The sequence below is a fragment of the Paralichthys olivaceus genome, chromosome 21 (genome assembly GCF_024713975.1).
Source record: "Paralichthys olivaceus isolate ysfri-2021 chromosome 21, ASM2471397v2, whole genome shotgun sequence".
Classification (NCBI taxonomy): Eukaryota; Metazoa; Chordata; class Actinopteri; order Pleuronectiformes; family Paralichthyidae; genus Paralichthys; species Paralichthys olivaceus.
In genome coordinates this window covers 2,408,901-2,433,770 of record NC_091113.1, presented here as the reverse complement: position 1 = coordinate 2,433,770, position 24,870 = coordinate 2,408,901, and the positions used below count along the sequence as shown (strand labels likewise).

Below are 24,870 nucleotides of genomic sequence, written 5' to 3'. Positions count from 1 at the left end.
ATATTCTACTTACTTGAATAACGGGACAGACGGACAAATAACCTGGAAACTAAATGTCTCCGGCCCCTGGTCGTCCCCGGCCTGGAGGCGAAACAAAACTTCTTCCCTCTTTTAAATCAGTCCCCTCAACTGAGGCCCCTGATCGTGTACGTTCAGCTTTTTGTATGGACTCAAAAAAACAAGATATATTATCTTCATTAACGAAGTTTAGGAGATGTGTTTTATTTATATTTATATAGATATACATACAATATAATGAATATAATATTCTTATAATTAATCACACATTAGAAATGTTTGAACATTTGGTTCTTCAGGTTGCTGATGAACCAACGTCAGTGAAAACATCGTCTCCTCTTCTGTGGAGGTAATCCTCTGACTGTGCACACAGAGCTGACACTAACTGAACCTGGAGCTCTGAGGTTGTTGCCCTGAAGTGCACACAGGCAATTAAAATATGTAAAAGCTCATTCTGTCAAACACTGCAGCGCAATCTTAAGTGTGACCTCTGTGCTTGTGACATAATGTGACCCAGTGCAGAATGAGCGTGTGTCAGATGTTCAGTCAGCAGCAGCGTGACCCACAGTCACATTAACACACGAGAGGGATGTGCAAATAGTTTTATTGGTGGATCGACAGCTGAAGGGTATTTGATGAATACACTCAGTGGCAGAAGAATCATTTGACGAGCATAGTAGATATATTCAGAATTATTCTCAAGAGTCTGATTCTTTAAATCGTGGAAAATCCTCAACGTAAGAAAATATGGTTCAAAAATCCTCAACCACACAAACAGAAGCAAAGAGAATCAACTCAAACAATCAGAAACGTACGTTAAATTAAATCTACACACACACACTCACCACAAATAACATCAAACCAACGTGTGTATATTTCGTAAAAGGCCTTTTAATGAAACAGAATATACTTGGTTCCACTAAGAGATCATGGAATGTGTTGTTAGAGGCGTCTACGCTTGGATTGGTGCTAAGTGGCGGTTGCTAGGGTTCAGTCGGTTCATGACGACGCGCGGGGAAAAATGCAGGCGAGGGCGTGGAACCACGACGTCTCCACTGTGACTGTGCTAAGACACAAGAACACGACTCGTCTCTAAAGCCTCTACCTGTCATGCAGGCGTCTCCTAAGAAGCAAGTAGAAAAACACCGGGGAGTCTGAACGGTGACCCGTCCGGACGGTTACATTCCACATGTCAACGTCTAAAATAACAGTAAGAAAAAGATTGCATTGATTAGGCAGGTTTCACTACGATAAATCGAGAAAAGTCGGAAATATTACGCTTGTTGTTCCGGCCGCTGCAGCTTCAGTAACGTCGCCTTAAACGAGAGCTGGCTCTTCACAACATTTCTACCTTTTTTTAATTGAAATTTTTTTTTTTTTTTTAAACGACATTCAACGATATTCACGCTCCGCTTGTGAGGAGAATCTAGCCGAGCCCTGACGAGACACGATTATTTTCCAGCGTAGAGGAAGCAGCTACAACAGCAACACGAAGATGAAGAGCAGAGTTACACACTTAATCCCCCCCGTCGAAGCTCCTACGTCCTTTTCTTAAACCGACACAATAAAGTTGTGCGGCGGTAAACAAGACATGGCAGAGGTCGAGAACTATCCGTAATAATCTACGAGTGTTTTTATATATAGTTTCATTTCATCCAAATGTTGAAGCTAACTTAAAGGCAAAAGGCAGGAGAAGCCGTTCATGAGTGTTTCATTCTAATCAATGGTGTACGAGGAATAAATGCTATTTTATTTTTATTGTCCTATTGGTCCAAATAAACTCTCCACCCTTTGTCGCTGAATCATAAATAGCTTTTCTTTGTGTCGTCTTTAAATAAGTCAAAGGACATTGGAAAACCACACACAGGTCATAATCTAAATATCTTCAAATACATTCTCTCCTCCTCCCCGCCCCTCCCCCCTCAGTGCCGAGCCTCGACGGCTTCGTTCTGCCGCTCCTCGGCCATCTGCACCAACTCGTTGACGGTGTGCAGCAGGCTGTAGCCGTGCTTCCTCAGCAGCCGCTGGTTGAGCCGATGGTCTCTGAAGCCCATCTCCAGCAGCATGGCCATCATGGAGGGGTCCTGCCTGGTGGCCGGGTCGATGCCTCGCTGGAGGTGAGCGAGAGAGAAGGTAGATTAACGGAAAGAAGGTGATGAATGTTGCTGTGGCTGCATCTGTAGCTTGGTGCCGAGCAGCTTTTTAAATGCTTTGGTTATGAAATTTCCACAGAGCAGAGACGGGTCATCATTCTTTCTGAGCTCGTCCCTACGAGACACGTCTTTGACATTACCTGGAAATGTCTCACTATTGATTTTAGCCAAATATTTCACACATTTATCACAAAACGCTGCTCGAACTCATTTGAAAATGTATTTATGTTCGGATGCACAAAGATCCTAAGACAGTTGTGATGTGACACCTGTGATGTACCTGTATTGGGCAGTTTGGTCCAGTGAAGAGAGCCTTATAAGCGGACGCTGCCACAGACAGGGCCCCCTTGACAAGTCCCTCAGTGATGCCTCCTTGGCCCCTGTTGCACAGACAGAGACGTGTTCAGGTTGTTTAACATTTTAATGCTTTCGCACTTTCTATTTTATGTTTTTAAATTCCTTGGTGGATATTTCTACGTTCTGTGTAAAGAAATCTGACTTTGCACCTTGGCTGCAGTGCGTTGCTGGGTCTGGGGTTGTAGGTCTCGAAGGCACTGGAGGCTGAGCCTGCTGATCGGGACAGACCGGACGACACTGCAGAGCGGAGGAGGATATAACAAACGCACACGATATTAGAGCCTGACTTCCTGTCTTCAAAACAAAGCTCACGCTGCGTTTCCCTTCTCGTCCTGAGCAGAGCCAAGAACTCACCGTTTAAATGGACCCTTGGCTGGCGCGGCTCGTACGGGTCACAGGCTGGGGGACTGGGGTCCTCGGCCAGGTACAGTGCCTCGGACCTGAAACAGGAAACGACCAACAGTTACAACCACATTGAGGGTGAGGAAGGTAGAGAAAAATGAGGTTTTATTGAAAATCCGTGGCCTCTACATGAATACAGTACTGAACACTGGGGGGAAGTGGACACTGTCCATTTAAGTAAGATGTTATCATCATTTTGTTTGAGATGTGCATGTGATAAAACACTTCTGAGCGACTGAGGCACATTTGGGTGAGCCGCCATCTAACCTGGGTGAGTAGAGAGCCGGCGGGGACAGCAGGGAGTCGACCAGAATCGGCGGTGGCGGCACCACTTCAGGGGTGAGTGTCACAGCGTCCAGAGTCTGAGAAGCACACAGCATCTGGTTTACGCTGCTGTGGATCAGAGGGACGGGTGGGAGCCAGACATTCACCGACAAATCCTCAGCGGCGACCACCTCCGACCTCTCCTGCTTTGTGCTCGGCGGCGCCGTCCTGCCCGGCTCGCAGTCAGAGTCGTCGTCTTTCGGCTGCTGAACGTCTGGAGCCTCTGAGGTCTCGGCGGCGGCAGCAGCAGCGATGTCAGGTTGGGACATGGCAGAACTGTACATGGACTCCCCCAGAGGACGGGTGGTGTCAAAGCAGTCGGGGAGGACGATGATGTAATCGTCGCAGGAGGAGACTGAGGAGGTCTGGCTGCTGACCTGACGCACAGAAAGCGACAGTCATAGACGTCATCACAGGAGAATGACGACACGAACTCCTCGTATCACATCACAGTGAAAACATTCTCATCTACATCGCAGATATTTATGATTCCATTTCTTCATCAGTCAGTGTGAGTATTAAAAGGTTCCATCCTCACCTCATCCCAGTCTTCTCCTTTGGCTGCACCCTCGTCTTTCTCCTCTTGAGTAACCTTCATGATTTGCATCTCATCCAAAACCACAACTTCTTCATCCTCCGTATCACGAAGTGAACTGATGTGCACGTTTTCAGTCACTGGTTCCAGGAGAAGAACTTTGAGAAAACAAATATGACCATTGAAATATTGCAGGTGGAGCTGGGATCACAAATAAATGATAAAAAGATGCGCTACTTGTGTATTCGAGAGGAAAATTGAAATCTTGAGTCGTCCTCTGACCTGGCCTCGTCTCTTCTTCTTGGCTGATCTGGTTGAGGCCTGTGTCCGGAGGCGGAGCTGAACTCTCAAGTCTCAGAGCACAGAGCTCCGTGTTTCCTTCTTGTGCCTTCTCCATCTTCTCGGCCTCCGCTGCTCTCTCAAAGCAAAAGCTTGTGCCGCGGGAAACAACTGAAATATTTGACAGAAGAAAAAAAATTAGCCGAGCAAAGTTGAAACTTGTTGGTAATTGTGGAGATAGTTTGGAATAACGTTGTGTGATTGAGTCTCCTCACTCTGTGGCTTGTGGCTGCTCTGATGAAGCCGGCGCAGGGGTCTGTGGTCGGGGGCTTCCTCCAAGGTGAGGGAGCGGATGACGGTCTCACACAGGAACTGGGCTCCGCTGATCTCCTCCTCCTTCTCGTCCTCCTGGGTCACGGTCTCTGACATCTCCCTCTGCTGCCTCAGCTTCACTCCTGGTCAACACAGAACAAACTTTACTCTGAAGACACTGCTACGTTTTTCACTTTAGGGACAGAGGAACTTTTTAAAATCTAATTGCATCTCCTCGTCCGTCAGTTTGTGATGTGTGTATCTTACCAAAAAGTTTCCGGACCCCTGTGACCTCTGTGTCTTCTTTTATTTGTGAAGTTATGGCCTTCTCCAGAAGTGGTGGATCGTGGGGCAGAGGTGATATACAGGGCGTCAGATCTACAAGTCAGGCGAAGGAAACACAACAGAGTCACTGTACTTGTGTTTTCATTTAAAGTGAAGTGAAGCAACTTTGGAAAATAGGTAATTTTTACATGTTTATCAAGAATTTATGTTTCTTACCAACAGGAGTGTTATTAGGAACTTTCTCCAACTCTTGAACTATATTTATATCCAACAACTCAAATGAGAGAAGATCCTAAAAGAAGAGAAGACGCAGTATTAAAAACTGTTTTTCCTTTTTTTTTCTTCCAGTAGCTTGGTTTTATCATTGAGTTGAAGTTGAAGCAAGACACATCAAGTATTCTGACCTTAGTGGCATTATGTTAAAATACATCTTAGTCACATTGTGACATCATATTGGAGTTTTTGTGAGATCGACATACGACCGACTAGCTTTTGCAAAATCAGGACGAAAACACCCAAAATGGTAAAAGAAACTATTTCAGGTTGGGGTTTTAAAACACGAGTCATAAACAGAATCTGCTCTGTTACATGTTAACAGGAATATGAAGAAGTATTCAATTAGCAACTTAAGTGAACATCCTAATCTAAATAATGTTCTAATGAGGTCAAGAGTCAGAATCATAATGTCCATGTAAACAGAGTCAGGGACTAAAGGAGCATCGAGACGTGGTTTTGTGGCTGATGAATGACGGAGCTCTGAGTGTGCACCTGTGCAGTCAGCAGGTCGACTGAGGGGAAGTAGAAATCGTCATGATGGAACTCGTCACACCTCAGCTCCATCTCCTTCTCCACTGTCCTCACCTCCTCCTTCTGAAGCACAAACCAACGACATCGTTGAGGCTTCAACCAACAATTACACGGACACAATAACATCATCACGGCAGCCGTGCAGGGTGTCGTCGGTTCGCAGACTTGCCAGTCTTTTGCTCTGTTGTCCGAGTGTGCTGCGGCTGTTGCCGGGGTCGACCACGATGCTGCACCACACGCGCGGGCCGAACTGACACCCGCAGTGCGCCAGCCGCCAGTGGGAGGTGTACGTCCCCTCCATCACGGGAGCGACAAAGGCCACGCTGACCACCCCCACCTGGCCGGGGAGCAGCAAGGGGACCGGCACCTCCCTCTTCTTCTCTGACGCCAGGTCGAGGTTTCCCCACATGAACACTAGCTGAGTGCACGCACACACACACACGCACACAGAGAACACAAAATAGAAATATACACATGCGAAAAGGCACAGGGACAACAGCATGCAACAGAAGTTACACAACAGAAAACATGGACACGGTGAAGTGAGGGACACGCACACACTCTCGTGCACACACGCGCTCACACGCACTCGTGCACACACACTCAAATAATGACAAAGACTTGAAAATCTGACTAAAAATCACAGATTCAACTTAATCCAAATAATAAACATCTCAGACAAGAAGAGCTTTACTTGTATCAGGAAAGGTAAGAAATCTTAGCTGGTGTTAGAAGATAAGCAATGAGCTGAGTGGGGGCTCAAAGAGTGAAGCGGGGGGGCAGAGAGAGAGTGGAGCCTGTCCTCTCGGTGGGTGGGAGGGGTACCTTAGTCTCTGGGGTCCAGCTGATAGTGCCCGAATTCCTCATCTTCCAGTATTTGATGAACTTGGTGTCGGGCTCCAGACGGGTGCCGTCAGGCAGATTTTCATCCAGAAACAAGGCAGCCATAGTGGGCACCAAAGACGAGTGCGAGACCCCGGGACCCCTAGTTTCAAGTGTACAGAGCATTGTTGAAAAAAGCCCTGGTCTCTCATAACACCCATCTCTTTTGTTCTCTACGAATCAAAAAAGCAGGACCCCAGAAATTTTTTTTTGCAGCTCAAAAGCATTTTTTTTCTTAGAAAATCTATGAAGCAGCAGCAGTTTTCACATTGAGGTAGTTCCAACATTTTCCACCACCCCAGAGCAGCCAGCGATACACTTTTACAGACTAGATTACAAAGATGGCATATTTTGATTTCTTTTCTTGGAAAAAAAAGACTTTTTTGCATCCATGCTGGGTTCGAGGTACCCAGCACTGTCGGACGCCCTTCCGGGGTGGCGCTTACTCTGGACTGGAGGCCTGGGGGTCGGGGACCGGGGCGGGGATGGGACCGTGGGCTGGGGCTGGACCTGAGGCTGTTTCTGAGTCAGCAGGGGGGGGCAGGGCTGGGACCTGGGTGGACGCAGAGGCCATGTTTGTCAGGTTGGCTCTGCCTGAGGTAGAGGGCCCGCTCCACTGCAGCCCCCTCTTCTCCAGTCTCAGTTTCTTCTTGATTTCCTTCACTTCTGCTCTGAGCTGCCTCCTTTCTGCTTTGAGGCGCTGTCGCTCGGCCTTGCGCACTGTCCTGTCTCCTCGCCGTGGGAACCTGGTTTGAAATGTCATCAGGAACACCTATTTGTTGACTATCAAAAGTTTATTTTCCAAGAACAAAACACAGTCACACTAATAATTCATGATTTACAGAAATCTATCGGCAAAAACATGTTTGCAGTTGTGCTTCGCATCTAATTCTATTTCTATTGATGTGGAAGTGATAGCAACAAGCTTTGCACCGCTGGTAAAAAACAACTCTAACGGTTTAAAGAGGTGGGTTGGATTCATCCTGAGTCTTCGGCCTTTACCTTAACTCTCCAGACATCCCGTGCTCAGGGATGGAGAGAGGTGTCTTGGTTCTCACGAGGTTGTGGCTGGGGTCATGGCTATGTCGGCACATCTCGCACAGGATGCAGGATGGACACACACTGAAGAAGACAACAAAAACATAAATTCTCATAAAGCTGCCTAAAGAACATAGTGCAGGTAAAAACCTGAACTCATAAAAGGTTCAAAGGTCTAAAGAATCAATAAAAGTAAATAAGTGACAATCCATCATCACTGTCACTTATTGACTCACCAGCATTTTCTTAATTTGGGAAATGTGCATCACTTGTAATGAAACTGTTTAAAAACATCCTCAATGGATTTCATCATAACATTTTGCTCATTACATCAGATCGTCCAAGCCTACCTGCACTTGTACGCCCCTTCAGAGGTGAGTTTGTTGCAGCTACTGCAGTTTGGGGTGTAGCCAAGGGACCCACTGGAGGTGGAGGGTCCCGGCCTGGGTCCTATAGGTCCACCACTGGCCCCACTGGGCTCAGGGGGCCCATCAGAGGACTTGTGGGTGCAGCACTGACCAGAAAAGTCACTGCACATCCTTTCAACGACCTCTTTCACCACTTCATCCTTAAACTACGAAACAAGAAGAGTTTCATTTAGGAGCTAAAAGACAAGAAAAACATTCAAGTGTGTCGCACATAACAAAAAAAGTTGGCGTTTAATGAAACTTCACCTTTTCCATGTATGATCTAAACCACATTGGAGGGGGCTCATCATCTGGTTTGGTCCCCTTGTTGTCCTTTACTGTGACCTACACCCAAAACATGAGACTGACATCAGTTGATGAATATTTAAAGCAACATGATTCAACAGCAGCCACGAGTGGTGATTAATCCGTATCCAGGCGATGAAGTGCTTTTTGTGTAGAGAAAAACAAAAACTACACACAAGTGCTGATAAACTGTCGCTTAAACTGATGCTGGAAATATGTTTGTATATAGAGCAGAGTGGCGAGGACGCTTCCTTACAGCTTCTCGCTCCGGGGTGACCTGCGTGCCCTTGTCCACAGTCTTGACCCTGGAGGGGTATGGAGGAGCAGGTCGGAGATCTCCTTTCAGCTCCTTCACCTCCGTCTTTAGAGGGCCTCCGCAGGCCTGCCCTTTCATTTTGTATACGTTCATGTGCAACTGGTTCCCCTGCTTCTCTGCACTCTGAATGGAAAACAAACACATGCCAGAGGAGGCTTAAACCCAAACATGTAAAACACATATAACACATGTATAGGTATGTGTTTCGTTGCTATGACATGACTGTTGAAAATTCAATCCACCCACACTGTCTAGTAGTGTTAGCCACAATTCTCATTTCAACATCTTTACCATTTGTCTGACTTTGTGAAGCTGAAACACCAGAACAGATGCAGATCTGATGTGTGTTTACGTCTTTTACAGAGAAGGTTGAGTGAATTTCACATTCCTACTTCTTTTGAAATACTTGTGTTATGTGCTGTTAAATTCAGTGATTACCTTGATGGCTTCTTCATATTCATCTGAAATAAAAACAAAACAAAATCAAAAGTAAGTTATTGGGACACTTGTCTATCAACTAGTTAACATTTCTATATTCTGTGATTTACTGATATAGCATGTGTAGCTCATGTGTTTGTATTTGTAGCTTCAACCATATTCACAGACAACAGATCAATTATCAAACTGTCCTTTTCGCCCATAACCCCCCAAAATTCAACTCACTTTGATTTAACACAGAGAAAAGAGTCAAACTCTCACAAATATGCTAGAACAAGGTCCCCACAGAGTTTTTGCTCAGAAAATTATTCATAAATCAAGTATCAGAATTAGAGCTACAACTCATTATCAAATCATTGAGACTATTTTCTTGATTAACCAATTAATATAAAACCAATGGTAGGGAAAGAGAAAGTCTTAGATTGTGTTATGAGAAGCTAGAATAAAATACAGATTATTTTATTACTAGTAGTAGTAGTAGTAGTGGTGGTTATAACCCAATTATTAAATGACATATCTGTTAGTGTCTTGTTGGCTTTAGAGGCAGAAACTTGGAGGACCACCTCACCTTGACTGTTGATGCAAATCTGAAAAAGTGAATGAGACCAGAATGAGTCCAGAAACTCCAAACACCGGAAAACACGTGGTTCTAAACGCGTAAGGACGCGGAGACGAGCTCTCACCTCCTCGTTGTCCTCGTCGAAGTATTTCACCTGGAAGTGGTTGATCCCGAACGACGCTTTGATCTGAAACGTGGGTTTTAGAGACGTGTTAGAGAAGCAGGAGTGTGTCGGTTCGAATCCCTCACGTGTCCAAACACCAGTGAAGGAAGTCTCCACAGCTGACACCTGAAAACAAACTGCGCACACATTTTCTTTTTTTTTCTTTTTTTTTAAACGTGTAACGTGACGCGATGTGCGAACTTCAGAATAAGAAGAACCGGTCGCGTCCGCGCTCGGTCGCCACGGGACCCGCTTGTCCTTCGGGCTGTTTACGCGTCGAGGCCCCGGCCTCCTGCGTCTCCTGTCGCCAAACTGCGCCAACGTCTTTAGCGCGTTAGCGTGTTAGCATCTTACCCAGGCTTCCACCGACTCCCACTCCAGCTTGTCCAGGTCCTGCGCCAGGAATCTCTTCACGTTCCCCCGGAAGTTGACTTTGATGGTGACCGGGAGCCCCATGTTCAAGCAGCCGGGAGCGGCGATCCTCTGCGGTGACGGTGGCCTGTTCGATCCCCGCTGCCCTCGACCGTCTTCTCTTGTTTACATCGTCAGCTGCGTCGAGGAGAAAAATACGGTGACGTCGCTGCTGCTTCTTCTTCTTCCTCTTCTCGCGGGCGTGTTGTGGCCGCGCGGTAAAGCGCAGTACCGCCACCTAGCGCAACCACAGGGAAACAAATAAAAGCAGATAACAAGCCACATTGTGCAAAAAAAAAGAAAAAAAAAGAAATTACATTGAGTAATAATGATAATTTGAATCATTCAAAATGAATGAGTCGATAAATAACGTACAAATTAGAGTTTCATATCTGAGAAATATGTTCTCTTTTAAAGGGAAGTCAAAATATCTTGAGAGAATTCTAGGGTTTCCGCTGTACGCACTGCAAATAGAAAATAACATGTGCAAATGAAGAAAAACAACTTCATCGATTTAATGACACGTGCGCTGCAAAAATGTAAATTCTGACAATGAAGTAAATAACGTGATTACATTGCTGTGAATTTAAATATCACATTCACACAGTTAGATTTCTTCAGTTTCTATCGTTGAATTAATGAAACCTTAAACTAGTAGTAGGTCTTTTTTTTAATTAACTTGGTTAAGTCATTCAGTGACAGACATATATAAAGATATACACATCTTGAACATAAGGCCATGCTTATTCAGTCCATAAATACACCAGGGGGATTGAAAAGGCAAAATCAATACAAAGGAGAAGTATTTAAATAAAAAGCTTTTTTATTTGTACAATCAGAGGTGGATGAAATGCATTGATTGATATAAATGGACAGTTCTGTAAAAGTTGGTTTCTATATTGGAATTAAGATTTATGGACATAAAATGTTCTGAAAATAATTGACCTTTCATTCTCTATGTATGTAAACAATATATTTTCCAACAGTGATGTGAAGTCAGTGTAAATATGATCAGCAGCAAAACTTAATTTAATTTAATTTAATTTAATTTAATTTAATTTAATTTAATTTAATTTAATTTAATTTAATTTAATTTAATTTTCTTCCGGACGGTATCTTCCCCGATCGTCGTCAGTTTCCGGTGACGACTCGCGCATGCGCGGTGAAAGCGGTGCGTCACGTCGCGTCTCGATGTCGTCATCACTAAGCTCGGCAAAGTGTGGCTGACAAGCAACAAGCTGCTCGTTCACAGGTGAGTTTGATGCCGTTGGGACAATCGCTGTTCGCTCGTTTGACCCCAGAAGATGTCTTCACTCCTCAAGGTGGACAATGAAATCAAAACCAAGGTGAGGCCTCACTCCGAAAACTCCGCACGACCTGCCCCCGTTCGCTCGGCTAGCATGTTAGCCTCAAGCCGTAGCATGCCGTGCGATGCTAACGGTGGCTAACCGGCCCGTGTCCCGCATGCTCACGGTTCGTCCTGTCAAGCCTGCGGGCGGGTGACGTGTCACTCTGACGTGGAGCTCCGCGAGGTGATGCGGAGAGAAGTTTGCGTTCCGGCACCGCGTGTTTCTCGCGAACAGCTGATCGTGCGGTTGAGCACATGCGTGAAGCCGCGGGCCTTAGCCGCTAAGCTAGCTGCAGTGTTACCGGCGTCACGTCATCTGAGTTTCTAACTGTCTCCATCCGATTTATTCATGAACCACGTGTTTGAATACTGCTCTTAAATAAATGACATGTGACCTGACAGTGCAGCGAAGATATTCACTGACAACCATCAACAACATTCACATTCATCCACAAACTAAAAGAGCAACACGCTGCTTCATCTGGTTTTATTCTTTATGTGTTTACACATTTATATCTGGAGACAGAACGAGTCATACAATGATAGGAGCAGTGAAAGCGCTGGGTTTAAAGTTTTCACATTTCCGAAAATATTATTACTACTACTACTCGATAATTCTATGTTTTGATATTTGCATGAAAGCTGTTTAAGATATCTCAGTGTCTGGGCCTGACTGTGATGATGATGATGATGCTGTGGACAGAGGCGTCATCCATCCTCTTAACGTTGTTGTGATGTTTCAAGTGCAAGACTTTTCCTCAGACCTCTGATAAATACATCGCCATCTTAATTACCCATAATTCATGTTTACAAACATTTGATAAGTAGATCAGACTCCACCTTCATGTTCACTGAGTTTTGTTCCAGTGCATGTGCTGTGAGACAGTGGCCTCTGTGGCCCTTTCTCTTTGTTAAGGGGCCATTTTTCAAAGGGTAAAGGTTAATCTGTCCTTTGTTCACGTCAGTCTGATATTTTGGCTCTTGGTCTGTGTTTACAGGTCGATGCATTCCGTGAACGTATCACTGCAGAAGTAAGTATCTAACTTTTAAAATAAATGTGTTACGTTCGCTGTTACACACAGTTTTCAAAACTGTTTGGTTTTCCAGCATCTCTCATTCATAAGTTTTTGTTTCTTTCAGGCAGAAGATCTAGTTGCAAATTTTTTCCCAAAGAAGTTGCTGGAGCTTGATCACTTCCTGAAGGTCAGTGACGTGTTCTTTCAGAGACAACACACTGTGTATTCTCACGTCTCTGAACACGTGTTCACTAAATACACTTATTATATTCTAGGAAGGTTGAAACTGCAAATATTTGGCTTTTATGCTTTGGAAGTAATGACTGAAAAGTTCACTCCATTTTCAAAATAGTCTCTAATCCTTGTTGTCATTTAGGATCCAATCATAAACATCACTGAGCTGAAGGAGATCCACTCGGATATTAACCTGACGGTGCCAGACCCCATCCTGCTCTCAAACCTGCATGATGGACTAGAAGCGGTGAGGCTCCATCTTTCAAGTTAAATTCAGTCCTCTGCCATCAAAGTAGCTGCAGTGTGTAGACATGAGCAGCTGTGCCTAAACATGTTTTTATGTGTTACAGCAAAATGCCAAAAAGAGGAAGCTGGAGGATGGAGGTGGTGAAGATATGGGTGAGTTCAACTAATAAGCTTTTCTTCTTATTAGAAGGTTTGACATCAACCTCTTTATACATAATAATAATCTCTGCTCCTCATATGTTTGAAATGGCTTCACTTTCTCTTCTCCGGTCTCCCAGTGACTGGCACCAAGGTGTTCGTCATGCCTGGTGGGATGATGAAGAGCAACGCAAACCTTGTTGATCTTATTGAAAAGGTCAAGCCAGAGATCAGGACACTCATAGAGAAATGTAACACAGTAAGTAACATCTTTAAACATCACTGCATCGTGTGCCCCCCCCCCCCCCCCCGACAGTTACTTGACTGATACCGTTCCAGATGTTGCGTTCCTCAGTTTTCTTTTCTCCTGCAGGTCAAGATGTGGGTCCAGCTGCTCATCCCAAGGATAGAGGACGGCAACAACTTCGGTGTGTCGATCCAGGAGGAGACGGTAGCTGAACTCAGAACAGTTGAGGGCGAGGCAGCATCTTATCTCGACCAGATATCAAGGTTTGCAGAGATTCTTATTGTTTTGTGTTGTAGAAGGATGGAGCTGCTCCTTACCAGCTGTAGTTTCTGTTTTTCACTTGTCTTTGTGATTTTAAGTGTAAATTTAACCAGTTTACTATTTTCTGTTTGCTTTCCTCAGATATTACATCACAAGGGCCAAGCTGGTTTCTAAAATAGCAAAATATCCACATGTGGTAAGTAAAATATACTACAAAAACACAGAATGCAGTAAAACGCTGTACAACATTGTACATGATTCTTTTATAATGAAGTTCTGGATCATGCTTTCAGTTTTTTGCTGAAAAAAGTTGTTTGAGACATTTCTCAAGCGGAGACGCGGCAACTTCTCACTTATTCTCTACTCATTCACCATCTATTCTTGTTTTTCCTGTATTTATTATGCTAAGCTAAAGCTAGCTCCAGGGGTCTCCAGGAAAGAAGCCTCATTATCTTTACTTGTTATCGAACTTCCTGTTCATTAAGAAGAAGTTTGTTATCTAATGTTTTATTTAAGAAGTTTTGTTTCATGTAACGTTCAGCAGCGCTGCACCAGAGGTTTTTTTTATATTGATCATTTAATGGGATTAATTTAAAAGTACAATATTTGATCTTTATCCACATGAATGTTGTTTTAAAACATACGAAGGGGCAGAAAAGTTAAATGAATGAAAATATATAATGGTCACAGGTTTCTGTTGAATGTGATGTATTTTAAAGTCATTAAATATTAATTAACAAATCAACCTTTGTCTTCAGGAGGACTATCGGCGCACAGTAACTGAGATTGATGAGAAGGAATACATCAGTCTGAAGATCATAGTCTCCGAGCTCAGAAATCAATACGTACGTCATGATCTTTATTCTTTAACTTTATTAACAACACGCAGCTCACATGTTATTTCACATATTTTTACATACATAGTTTTTCCCCCATGATCACAGTCTTTTCTTTTTCTAATGAAGGTAACGTTACACGATATGATCCTGAAGAACATTGAGAAGATCAAGAGGCCTCGAAGCAGTAACGCAGAAGCCCTGTACTGATGTTCATCCAGCCACCGCCCAGACCCCCCCCTGTCCCCGTCCCCTCGCTGCCATGCCTGTCGAGCCACAGTAGCCTGGCCCTGGTCCACAGGACGACAACTAGACATTCATCAACTTCAGTACAAATCAACACAGCTCTTTACAGAAACGTAGCTTCAGACATGGACACAACACACAGGTTCATTTTTTTTTCTTTTGTTTGTTTTAATTGTAAAATATTTTTCTTGTTTTAAACCCTTTGAAGACATAAATATTATCTCATAAAAACAGGAGATAATAATGACAAATGTATTTTTTAATTTTAATGAAACATTTTGTCTTCAGAACTTTGTGAAATCGCTTCGTTCAAAGCTCTTCAAGAAAAGAATTAAGAGAATTCAAAGCAGTCGTTCGTGTCCCGGCCGCTGCTCCAGTGAATGTCGCTCACTTGTTTTTGGTTTTGTTTATTCGACTGTTGTATCTTGTGGACGTTGTTTAGAGGAAATGCAACACAAGCTGTTTTTTTATTTTTTTCTCCTAACGTTGTCTGCACATTACACATTATAGTCATAACAAATATGATTATGGAGCAGGTTGTAGGTTTCACAGACTTGATGGTTTTCAGTGAAAATTCATGTAAGTCACCAAAGCATCTCTTCTGTCGCGTCATTGATTCTATTGAATAAAACATTTTTTGATAAAGATGTTGAATATTTTGTGTGGTTGCAAACATTTTTAATGAAATATCAGATAGTTGTTTGTTGTCAAGATGCTCATACACAAGTTTTTGTGACTGCAAACATTAAAATACCTCATTACAACCATAGATTATGAAAAGTTTGCTGACACATCTCCACTTCCTCCCACGATCCAGAAATCAAGCTGAAATTTCTCAGATCCAGAGTCTGCCGCTGTCGGAAGTCCTGTCGACCAATCGTGAGTCAGTCTCAGCTGTTAATTATGAAGTAAAACAAAATTTACTGGACAAAATAACCCTCAAATATTCATTGGTGTGATCTGACCCTCATAAAATGACAGAAACATTTGGGAATAATTTATTTGGCATGTTCTTTGTCAGGTCCATGTCCCATCCACAAACGTGGAGTAGGCAGGGTGTATTACCTTTACAGCAGCCACCTGTATATACACTCACATAAATACAGTACTCTTCACATCCAGATGTCACTGCTCGTGTTCAAAAACACTGTTTATTGTGCTGTACGACTTCCGGGTTTATCCGTAAATGTTATCTCAAGTTATGTCACAAACAGGTTCTTTGACTCTTCTGTCTGTCCCGCCACTCGAAATGATAAACGTACAGAATCTTTATCAACAGAATGAGCTTCAAATATCAAGAGTACTTGACCCTGCACAGGAAACCTGCCCCTGTAGAATATGTGTGTTCAAACAGAAACTTCCACGTTGCTGGTTTATCAACTTGCGACACAATAGTTCCCAACCTCAGCTCTCCAAAGGGTCACAAGATAAACACGAGGGGTTATGAGATAATTAATAAAGGAGATAAGGGGAAAATAATGATGCAACTCAGATTGATTCATTTAAAGGTAATATTTTACCACTTTGAACCTCAAACTATTATTTACCTTCAGTACCTGAGAGGTTCAGACGGGAGATAAGTCACGAGGTGCAATAAATCAAATACTGTACATACAGAGTTTTTAAGAGGAAAAACCTGGGAACTTCTGTTATAAGATGAGTAAATACACAAAATATGCAGTATACAATACAATACTGATTTGTTGGGGTTGATTTCCCAACAACAAATATTCAGTTTCGTATTTAAAATGTTTCATTTTGGGTATATTTTTTTTTTAAATGTATTTTGGGTGTAATTCCAGTATTGAGTCGGTGTTTAACTAACGTGAACTACATCTGACCATGGAGGCGGATTTTGTTGTAGTTTCTCCTGATGAGACAGTGAAGAGGTTAAAATCCGCAAACCTGAGAAAAACATCCACGGTGTCGTAAATGTAAACAGCAGAGTGTTGCTCAATGTTCTTGTAAAGTCTGATCCCACCGACTCCCTCCCTCCCCCGTGTCTCTATCACCCACCCACAGAGCAGCACCATATAGATTAATCCTTAAGAGATAAGCACCGGAAAAGGTTTCGGTGGCTGAAAAGGAGACTTGGGATCTGCTGGTTGGGAAACTCACACGACCGCGGTTATTATGTCATCAAACAGTTTCCCCGTGGCCCTGTCTGCTGTCACCGTGTTTCCATTCAAAGTGCGATGACGACCACCACAACTCGTCTTTTCTCTACTTTTATCACCTCATTGATTTTGGATGAAAATGGATTCATTAATTCTCAGTTGTGTGTCGGTTGTGTAAGTCCTGCCGGTGTCGGCACCACACATTTGAAATTTCCCTGATACGTCACCTGAACAATGTACGGATTTTAAAACCTCAGGGGATCACGCGTGTTGCCTGCAACACTCTTTGCCCCTTGACCCTCCGCGTCGCTTCTGAAAGCTCTCGGCGGAGGTGAAAGGCAGAGTCACCCTGTGGGACTGCTGAGTGACAGGGGCATGCGTTAGTTAATATTTAATGGTTGTTCCTTCCTGAGAATGAATCAGTTTCAATCCTAGACGTTCGGAGAAAACCTTGTACTAAAAACAGCATGACTCTTTTAAGATTAGTTTCAGCCGCATCGTTTATTCGTCACATGAGCTGAAAGAGAACGGAAAGTTTGCTGAGGAGCTCAGTATTTTTTTTTTTTTATAACATATTGTCGTAAACAAATCTGGTCAACATGGAAAAACCTCTTTCTTTGTAAAAACAGCTTCAGTCCAAGAAATAATCCAAAACAAACCCCTCAACGTCCTTCATGAGAAGAAAACTAAACTAATAATTGACTTCAATTACAAGTTCTTCTCTTCTTTCTTTCCTCTGCAAATCCTGCACAGAACCGACGGCACCACAGTGGTTGGGATTAAAAGTGCAACAGCGCTCTTTCCGAAAGACAGGAAATAGAAAGTCATGTGGTTTCCTGAGGAGAATGTCCATCCATCCAGCAGCTGAAGCAGGATCAGAGAGATTACAATGCATGCCGCCTTGGAAGCAACGCTTCTGTTCTTCTTCTCACTGTGGAGCGGCGAGTGCAGGCCCAGGCCCAGGCCGAACAGGGTGCCCATGTTCCGCAGGAGGCTGGCGAAGGGCGTGCTGTCCATGTGGACCCACTCGGGCCTGACGCACCACCTCTGGGCTTTCTCCAGGGTCCACAGCAGGTCCACGCCCAGAGCTTTGAGCAGCAGGTAGAAGCCGACAGCGAAGGAGGTCAAGAAGAAGGTGGTGAAGAAATACTTCTTCATGCTGGCGCTGTAGATCCATTTCTCCTTGGAGACAACTTCAGCCACGAGTACACCTGACACAAAACCAGAGGCAGGTCCATCAAACAAGATCACAGCCGTAGAAGAGGTATTCAAGTCATGTTAAAATACATTGGTTTTACTTTTAAAAAGTAAAATATTTCCCTCTGAAATGTAGTCCTCAAGTAAAGCACAAAAAAACCTGGTTACGTCTGAATACTCAAAATATTTATCCGTAACTTATCTGCGTAATGAATCTATGAAAAGTCAGTTTGACTCTTGTCGTGATGTTTTGATCCAGACTAACCTGTGATGACTCCAGAGATCACCTGGTGTGGGAAGTGTGCGGCCATGTAGACCCTTGACATGCAGACCACCAGCTCCACCAGGCCCATCAGCATCCACAGGCCCATCTGCAGGAGTCTGACAGGGAGGGAATGAAGGCTGAAGGTGAGCACACGGACCCCAGAGGTTCAGAGAAACACTCGTTTTCTCATAGAAGCTAATTATTGCGATAACACAGACTCACTTGTACAGTAAAGGTTTACATCGCTGCTCTGTGGCCATAGAGAGGAGCGCTGTGACCATCACGTACCAGACGGCAGCTGCACCCATAGCGTGACCTGATGGACTTCCTGCAAGAGCAGACTCTTATTTTAACAGATTGAAACAGGTTCATTCGTCAGTGACAGTTTCTAATGTCCCGTTTTAGAGCGAAACGTTTTGAATAATATCTTGAAGAGTCTAATAAATCCCACTCAGGTCACATGGATCTTTATTATTTTCAGTAACTCATTATGGACAATTAATCTGCTGAATATTCTTTTTCTAGAGAATCAATCGATTAATGCACAGAGACGTTAAAGTGTGAAGCAGCAGAATGAATCTCGAGTAAATGCACTTGGTTACAAACTGCTGACAACCAGGAGATGTTATATTAAATCACTACGAGAGGCCAAAGGTTCAGGAGTTTATAATTAATTTATCAGGTTTGAGATTATGTTCATTCATTCAGAGAAAACCAGGAACTCCTCGGATATGATGAGGAAACAAATCAACGATGAGTCTCATCACTCCAACAGATCCCTGGAGAAAAGACAGTGATCCTGTGCAGCTCGGTTCTCTACCTGGTCCAGTCTCACATGTGAAGGGGAACTGCTGCAGAGGAGGAACCGGATTTGCTCCATAGAACCGGGTCTCGTGAACCCACCAGTAGGGTCTCTCCCCGAAAAGAACCCTGGAGAAACCAAGAAGACTCAACTACCACTTTCTCTCTTTGGACCTTGCTTGTTAATGTGGACTTTATTATCCGATGAGGACAGATTACCATTTCAGGACCAAATTGAGCCAGTCCCCGATCACAGCCACCCAGATGAGCCTGAGCCCTGTGTCCCTGCGCAGGTGGAACCACACCGGGAACAACCAGAAGAACGTGGTGTGCAGATCGGCCACCGTGGACGCCAGGTTGAAAATGCCCCCGTAGCTGCTGTATCTGGTCTGCAGGTGGACGGCCAGCTCAACCCCCCAGCTGTGGAAAAGATCCATGATGTCGCAGCCCAGACCTGGTGCACCGAGTCGGGGGTGTTGTTGGTTAGGACCAAGTTCTCTCAGGCTGTTCCCTCTGCTCAGCCACTGTGTGATCCACACTGGACTTTACTCAACATTTGTTTGCCTTTGGGACGGTACTGACGGTTCCTTAACCTTTGACCCCCCGAGGCCCCTGAGGCCAAAACCCATCATTACGGAAATCAGCTGCCGCCCCTCTGAAGGGCCACGGGTTTCTAGGAAAATCTCTTTTTTCTTTGATTAACGAAAGAGAAACGTAGCTCGTGTTCCCACAGTGCGCCAGCTGCTTGTGAAATCCATTGATCTTGGCTCTAAATGTATCTGCTGCGTCACATTAACGGCTTTTGTCCTATTTATCCTTTCCTGTCCTCCTTGTGCTTGATGAGAGAAAACAATCACGACCAACGTGTCCCAGGAAACAAGAGAAAACGTGGGGGGGGGGGGGCGGGGGGTATGTCCCTGTCAGACATAGTCGTCATAACAGAGCACTTGTGTTCGACCTACAACCTGCCAATCTGCTTCTCCTGTGTTATCACCGACTATCTCCACAGCTCCGACTCAGTCCGCTCATTTAATCATTGATGTCCTTATGCAACCTACAACTGGGTTACTCCACCTTTCTGAGAGGAGCCGTGTTTTCACCCAATCATCAAAAAAACTATTGTGTAACTGAGAAATTATTACTTGAGGGCTGGAGCAGAAAAAAAAAAGTATCCTCATTGTCACTTTTGGATTCACCAGATTCAGATTTTTAATCGAACACACTCATAGATGTCAGTCCCCAAGTCGTCAAGAAGCACGAATTATTCTCTGAAAGTCAAACTAAATACCACATTAGTTGAATCTGCCCTCGTTCTGGATCTGCACCAAAATTCTTTGGGTTCTTTCCTAATGTTGCAGTTTCATGGTGATCTGTCTTCTAGTTTTTGCTAAATAACAAAACAGGTTCTCTCGAGTGAGTTAAAAACAGACCGTCCTCTAGTTTTTGTGCAAACTAATAGACAAACAAAACGAAAACACGACCTCCTTGGCAGAGGTAAACGTCCTCACTGGGGATTTCACTCAAAGAAATAAAGAATTGTGACGTTCAGAAATATATTGTGGCACAAGTAAGAACAAAATCCATTAGAGAAACTGTTGGTTTGCAGATGATGGGTTCGATTTAAGTCACAATTGTGAAAGAGCCGCTGGTCCACTTCCTCTCTCTGTTAAGAACAATACCTCAGTGAGAAAGATACCGATTGACGTTTTTCTTTCATGCTATCTTTCTCTCTTGTTTGTGTGACAAACGTCCCAAACTCTCCTGACTCCCGCTGTTTTATTGCACATGTGCAAGGTCCAAAGATCAGCAGGAGCATGCGTTTGGGTAGTGGGTCCCTCTGGTATAAAACCAACCAGCTGTGTCACTGATAGCAACAGTCCCTAACTCACTCACTCTTCTCCAGACTGAGATTTCTCTCCCGGCTGCAGAGGCCAAGATGCTGAACGCTGTCATGGACGCCCTGCAGGGTTTTGGGGTGAGCAGCACCCACTACCTGCAGACCAACTACCAGGACGCCCAGGGCTTGTTTCTCTGGGTGTCCTGGGCGGCAGACCTCAGGAACACCTTCTTCATCTTCTTCCCGCTTTGGTTTCACCTGCGAGCCTCCGTGGGCATCAAGCTCATCTGGGTGGCCGTGATCGGAGACTGGCTGAACTTGGTGTTTAAATGGTGAGTCGAGTAAATCTTGGACTTTGTGGGATTAAATATTCTCAATTTTCTCAGAACTGAGGTCCTGTTTTTGTTTTTTCTGCAGGATTCTGTTTGGGGAGAGGCCTTACTGGTGGGTCCACGAGACGGCTCACTATGCAAACACCGTCCCTCCTCACATCGAGCAGTACCCCATGACCTGTGAGACTGGGCCAGGTGAGAAATCCAACTTTACCTGCATGCATGGATTCAAAAAACGAGTTCTTCCCACTCTCCATGTATTGTCTCCAAATTTTGGACAGTTGTGTAATCCAGCCTTGTCATTATATTAAGATTTTGTTTGTCATGTGGTGGAAGTAAAAAACCCTTTTACAAGTATTTTCAAGTTCCAGAACTGTTTAAATATATATTTATGAAGTGGGACATCATGAAAACCTACTTAAAGTATTAAAAGTAAAAGTATTTGTCCCCTGTGACAGACCGACCATCCTGAGCAAATGTATTTTCACCACCGTCTCTAAAGCAAAGCAAAGTTTGGTCTGTCGCCCAGCATTGAGTTGAGCTAATCAGCCTCTGATCCGTCCAGGCAGCCCCTCTGGTCACGCCATGGGAGCCGCTGGTGTCTACTACACGCTGGTGACCTCCATCCTCGCCCTCATGATCAGCAAGAAGAAATATGGAAGCAAGAAATCCACCAACAAAGAGTGGTGAGTGTTCTGAGAGGTCCGAGAGAATCAACTTTACTTTTACTTTACCGCTTATGTCAGGGTTGTTTTCCACTCAGGGCTTATCACTGTGGACACACTATCTGTCCCCCTGGTTGATCATTGACTCCTGAGAACTGAATCTTCTCCCATGGGTTGTTTTGACGTCCAGGCAGCTTAAGTTCTCATGATAAGCAAAGAAAACTGTGTTGATTGTTTTACAGCTTTAAAAAGTCGACTTTTTTGTGATGGGGCATGAAGCCGGACTGATTTACAGCATCAAGCATCTTCTGTCTCGTGTCGACGTTTGTATTTTCTTTGACGGGATTTGTTCAAATGTGTTTTTTTGGGCAGGTACCTGAAGGCCGTTCTGTGGACGCTGTTTTGGGGAGTCCAGGTGTGTGTGTGTCTCTCCAGGGTCTTCATCGCCGCCCACTTTCCCCACCAGGTCGTTGCCGGGGTTATCACAGGTCAGCGTGCACGTTGTGTCAGTAGACGATGGAATAACAAATTAGAGTAACGGTGAAGGTGGAAGGTTTGTGTTCAGAAGTCAGGACTTTGGTGGATTTAGGGGTTAGGATTATACGATGAGGTGACCAAAGAAATTTATCAAAATCATGATTAACTCAGCATTAATTCCAATTTGGATAAAGGTGAATATTAAGAGACCTTAGTGAGAGAATCAACATGAAAGTAGAATATCAATCAGGAGAGCACCAAGGCCCAACAGTCCCTTAAATCCAATCCAAGATGCTTCAAATTTTACACACTCATAAATATCAGTTCCATAAATGTACCAGACTTTTTTCATCAAGATCCATTTTATTATTTTCTGGGAAAACAGTAACAACAACAAAAACACCATATTTTGCAATGTTCAAGAAAAGTAAAAAAAAAAAAATCCTAGATCCGTCCCCTGATTCAGATCTGCACCAAAATGTAATGAGTCCTTTTCTGACCCATATTGCATCCTTCTGCCAAGTTTCATGGAAATCGGTCCAGCAGTTTTTCTGTAATTGTGTTCAAAACAAGCAGAAAAACCAACGATTGGGATGAAAACATCACTTTGTTTGCAGAGGGAACAACACAATGTGTTCAACATATAATTAACCTGAGCTTTTGAACACGTGTTCTCTCAGGTATGATCGTGGCTGAAGCCTTCAACAGAACCCAGTGGATCTACAGCGCCAGCATGAAGAAGTATTTCTACACCACCTTCTTCTTGACCTCCTTCGCTGTCGGCTTCTACCTGCTGCTCAAAGCTCTGGGTGTGGACCTGCTGTGGACCCTGGAGAAAGCCCACAAGTGGTGCGTCAGGCCCGAGTGGGTCCACATGGACAGCACGCCCTTCGCCAGCCTCCTGCGGAACATGGGCACCCTGTTCGGCCTGGGCCTGGGCCTGCACTCGCCGCTCTACACGGAGACTAAGAAGAGCAGCAGCCGGTTGGTGAAAGCGGGCTGCGTCGTCAGCTCCCTGCTCCTGCTGCACCTGTTCGACTCCTTCAAGCCTCCCACTCACACCGCGGCCCTCTTCTACCTGCTGTCCTTCTGCAAGAGCGCCACCGTGCCTCTGGTCACCGTCAGCATCATCCCCTACTGCGTGAACGGAGCCCTGAGCCTGCAGAACAAGAAGGGAGTGTGAGCGGTGGACGCAGATCTTAAAGATCTTCATGAACGTGTCTCTCAGGAGAAGCAGAAGAGATCAATGAGAGATTGTCACTGGTGCCTTTTGAACACTGAACTGTGTGTGTGACAATATGTGAAAGCACTATCCAGGACGCCCAGCAGCACTTCCAAAGACATATTCTGAATTTATTCACAAATACCACGATTAATGGACAAACAATCAACTCAAGTCACTGTTTGTTTTCAGTCGCTGTGTTGAAACTCAGTCCGAGGACGATGTCCCTCACTCACAGCTTTGATGTGTTATTTCAAATGTAACAATAATGTATTTTTAAATGTTACACAAAATATTTTTGAGACAGTTTTGAATATTTTTTAATAAAAATCTTGAAAATGTATTAAATGACCCGGTTCATGTTTTTACTGCATCACACGATGACACGATATCATTTCCTTTGGTCAATATTTACCTATATTCAATCAAATATTCAGATATTTTACCAAATAGTAGCAGTACCACAGTTGTTGATGTTTAAACCAACATCGTTAACTTTTGTGTTGACCGTGACTGCACCAGCGCTGCGGCCTTTAGCCCGACGTCGCAGCGATGACACAGATGCACACACGTCTGTCAGTCGGTGCACATAAGGCCGGCAGAGTGAGCTGAACACGTGACACCGTGGACGAACGCAAAACAACATTGTTGTTTAGTGAGCCAGAAAGTCATGTGACCCTTGATGCAAATGAATCCCTCCCGTGTCAGAAGTGACAAAGAAAAGGTTTTCGATAGATGGACAGGTTTGTGAAACAGGATGATGAACAGAGAATAAAGTTAGTAGCATCTGGGAATTAAGATTTTTAGGTTTTTGCGAAGGATGAGAAGACTCAGTTAAGTTTATGGCCAATAATGTAAAATAATTTGTCAACTTTAGGAGAAGTCTCATAAATATATTTATAGGAGAATAACTGTTTTGATTATTTCTTCAGTTAGATCATCGGGTTAAATCTCTTGTATCTGTACATGCATTAAAAACCTTCACTTGATCTGATCTCATTGAGATAAAGTAGAGTAAAGCAAGCAGGAAGACAAACAAAGCATATGTACAAAAAAAACACAGATATTACAAAAGTACACAGCGAATGATTCAGATCTGCCTCAAATTAATCATTGAGTCAATCAACATATTTGTTTCCAACAAGAAACTGTCATGTAATATGTATATTTAAGTACTTTAGTCTCCAAACAATTATATATGATCTATATGATTGTTTCTCACAATGTCTACTGTGTTTTATTTTTGTTTCTAAAAACTTTGCAACATTTATTTTTTAGTTTCTAGAAAATATTCAATATGAATATTTAGTTTGAAAAAAGATTTTAATCATTAATCAGTGAGAAACGTTTTCTGAGAAGTGTGTAATACTGGAGGACTCCCATCGGAGGCGCT

The 24,870-nt window shown here is 43.9% G+C and overlaps 4 protein-coding genes across 5 annotated transcripts; 2 read left to right on the top strand and 2 right to left on the bottom strand.

The window, feature by feature from the left end:
- Window positions 1-605: 605 nt before the first annotated feature.
- On the bottom strand, window positions 606-10,245 carry nbr1a (NBR1 autophagy cargo receptor a). 2 transcript variants are annotated; one of them, XM_069517396.1, is made up of 22 exons: window positions 9,936-10,245; window positions 9,543-9,605; window positions 9,428-9,446; window positions 8,860-8,882; window positions 8,362-8,544; window positions 8,067-8,144; window positions 7,743-7,966; window positions 7,357-7,476; window positions 6,801-7,100; window positions 6,298-6,457; window positions 5,642-5,890; window positions 5,434-5,535; window positions 4,882-4,957; window positions 4,648-4,758; window positions 4,344-4,523; window positions 4,072-4,239; window positions 3,793-3,947; window positions 3,198-3,631; window positions 2,883-2,968; window positions 2,678-2,765; window positions 2,452-2,551; window positions 606-2,129 (listed from the first exon to the last, which is right to left on the bottom strand). In XM_069517396.1, exons 1-22 carry the CDS (start codon window positions 10,035-10,037, stop codon window positions 1,941-1,943), a joined length of 3,210 nt encoding a protein of 1,069 aa, XP_069373497.1. In that variant the 5' UTR covers window positions 10,038-10,245; the 3' UTR covers window positions 606-1,940. The 2 variants fall into 2 exon arrangements, with proteins under 2 accessions (XP_069373497.1, XP_069373498.1); XM_069517397.1 differs by lacking the exon at window positions 6,801-7,100.
- Window positions 10,246-11,135: 890 nt separating this feature from the next.
- On the top strand, window positions 11,136-15,209 carry psme3 (proteasome activator subunit 3). Its single transcript, XM_020109324.2, has 10 exons — window positions 11,136-11,338; window positions 12,339-12,371; window positions 12,481-12,543; window positions 12,733-12,837; window positions 12,941-12,989; window positions 13,115-13,233; window positions 13,348-13,484; window positions 13,624-13,678; window positions 14,241-14,327; window positions 14,448-15,209. Exons 1-10 carry the CDS (start codon window positions 11,297-11,299, stop codon window positions 14,526-14,528), a joined length of 771 nt encoding a protein of 256 aa, XP_019964883.1. The 5' UTR covers window positions 11,136-11,296; the 3' UTR covers window positions 14,529-15,209.
- A 1,954-nt stretch (window positions 15,210-17,163) lies between these two features.
- g6pc1a.1 (glucose-6-phosphatase catalytic subunit 1a, tandem duplicate 1) lies at window positions 17,164-19,526 on the bottom strand. Its single transcript, XM_020109322.2, has 5 exons — window positions 19,164-19,526; window positions 18,964-19,073; window positions 18,366-18,471; window positions 18,144-18,259; window positions 17,164-17,892 (listed from the first exon to the last, which is right to left on the bottom strand). The coding sequence occupies exons 1-5, from the start codon at window positions 19,379-19,381 to the stop codon at window positions 17,390-17,392; spliced, it is 1,053 nt and encodes a 350-aa protein (XP_019964881.2). The 5' UTR covers window positions 19,382-19,526; the 3' UTR covers window positions 17,164-17,389.
- A 1,254-nt stretch (window positions 19,527-20,780) lies between these two features.
- On the top strand, window positions 20,781-23,825 carry g6pc1a.2 (glucose-6-phosphatase catalytic subunit 1a, tandem duplicate 2). Its single transcript, XM_020109321.2, has 5 exons — window positions 20,781-21,113; window positions 21,199-21,308; window positions 21,679-21,799; window positions 22,151-22,266; window positions 22,936-23,825. Exons 1-5 carry the CDS (start codon window positions 20,881-20,883, stop codon window positions 23,436-23,438), a joined length of 1,083 nt encoding a protein of 360 aa, XP_019964880.2. The 5' UTR covers window positions 20,781-20,880; the 3' UTR covers window positions 23,439-23,825.
- The last annotated feature ends 1,045 nt before the right edge of the window (window positions 23,826-24,870 follow it).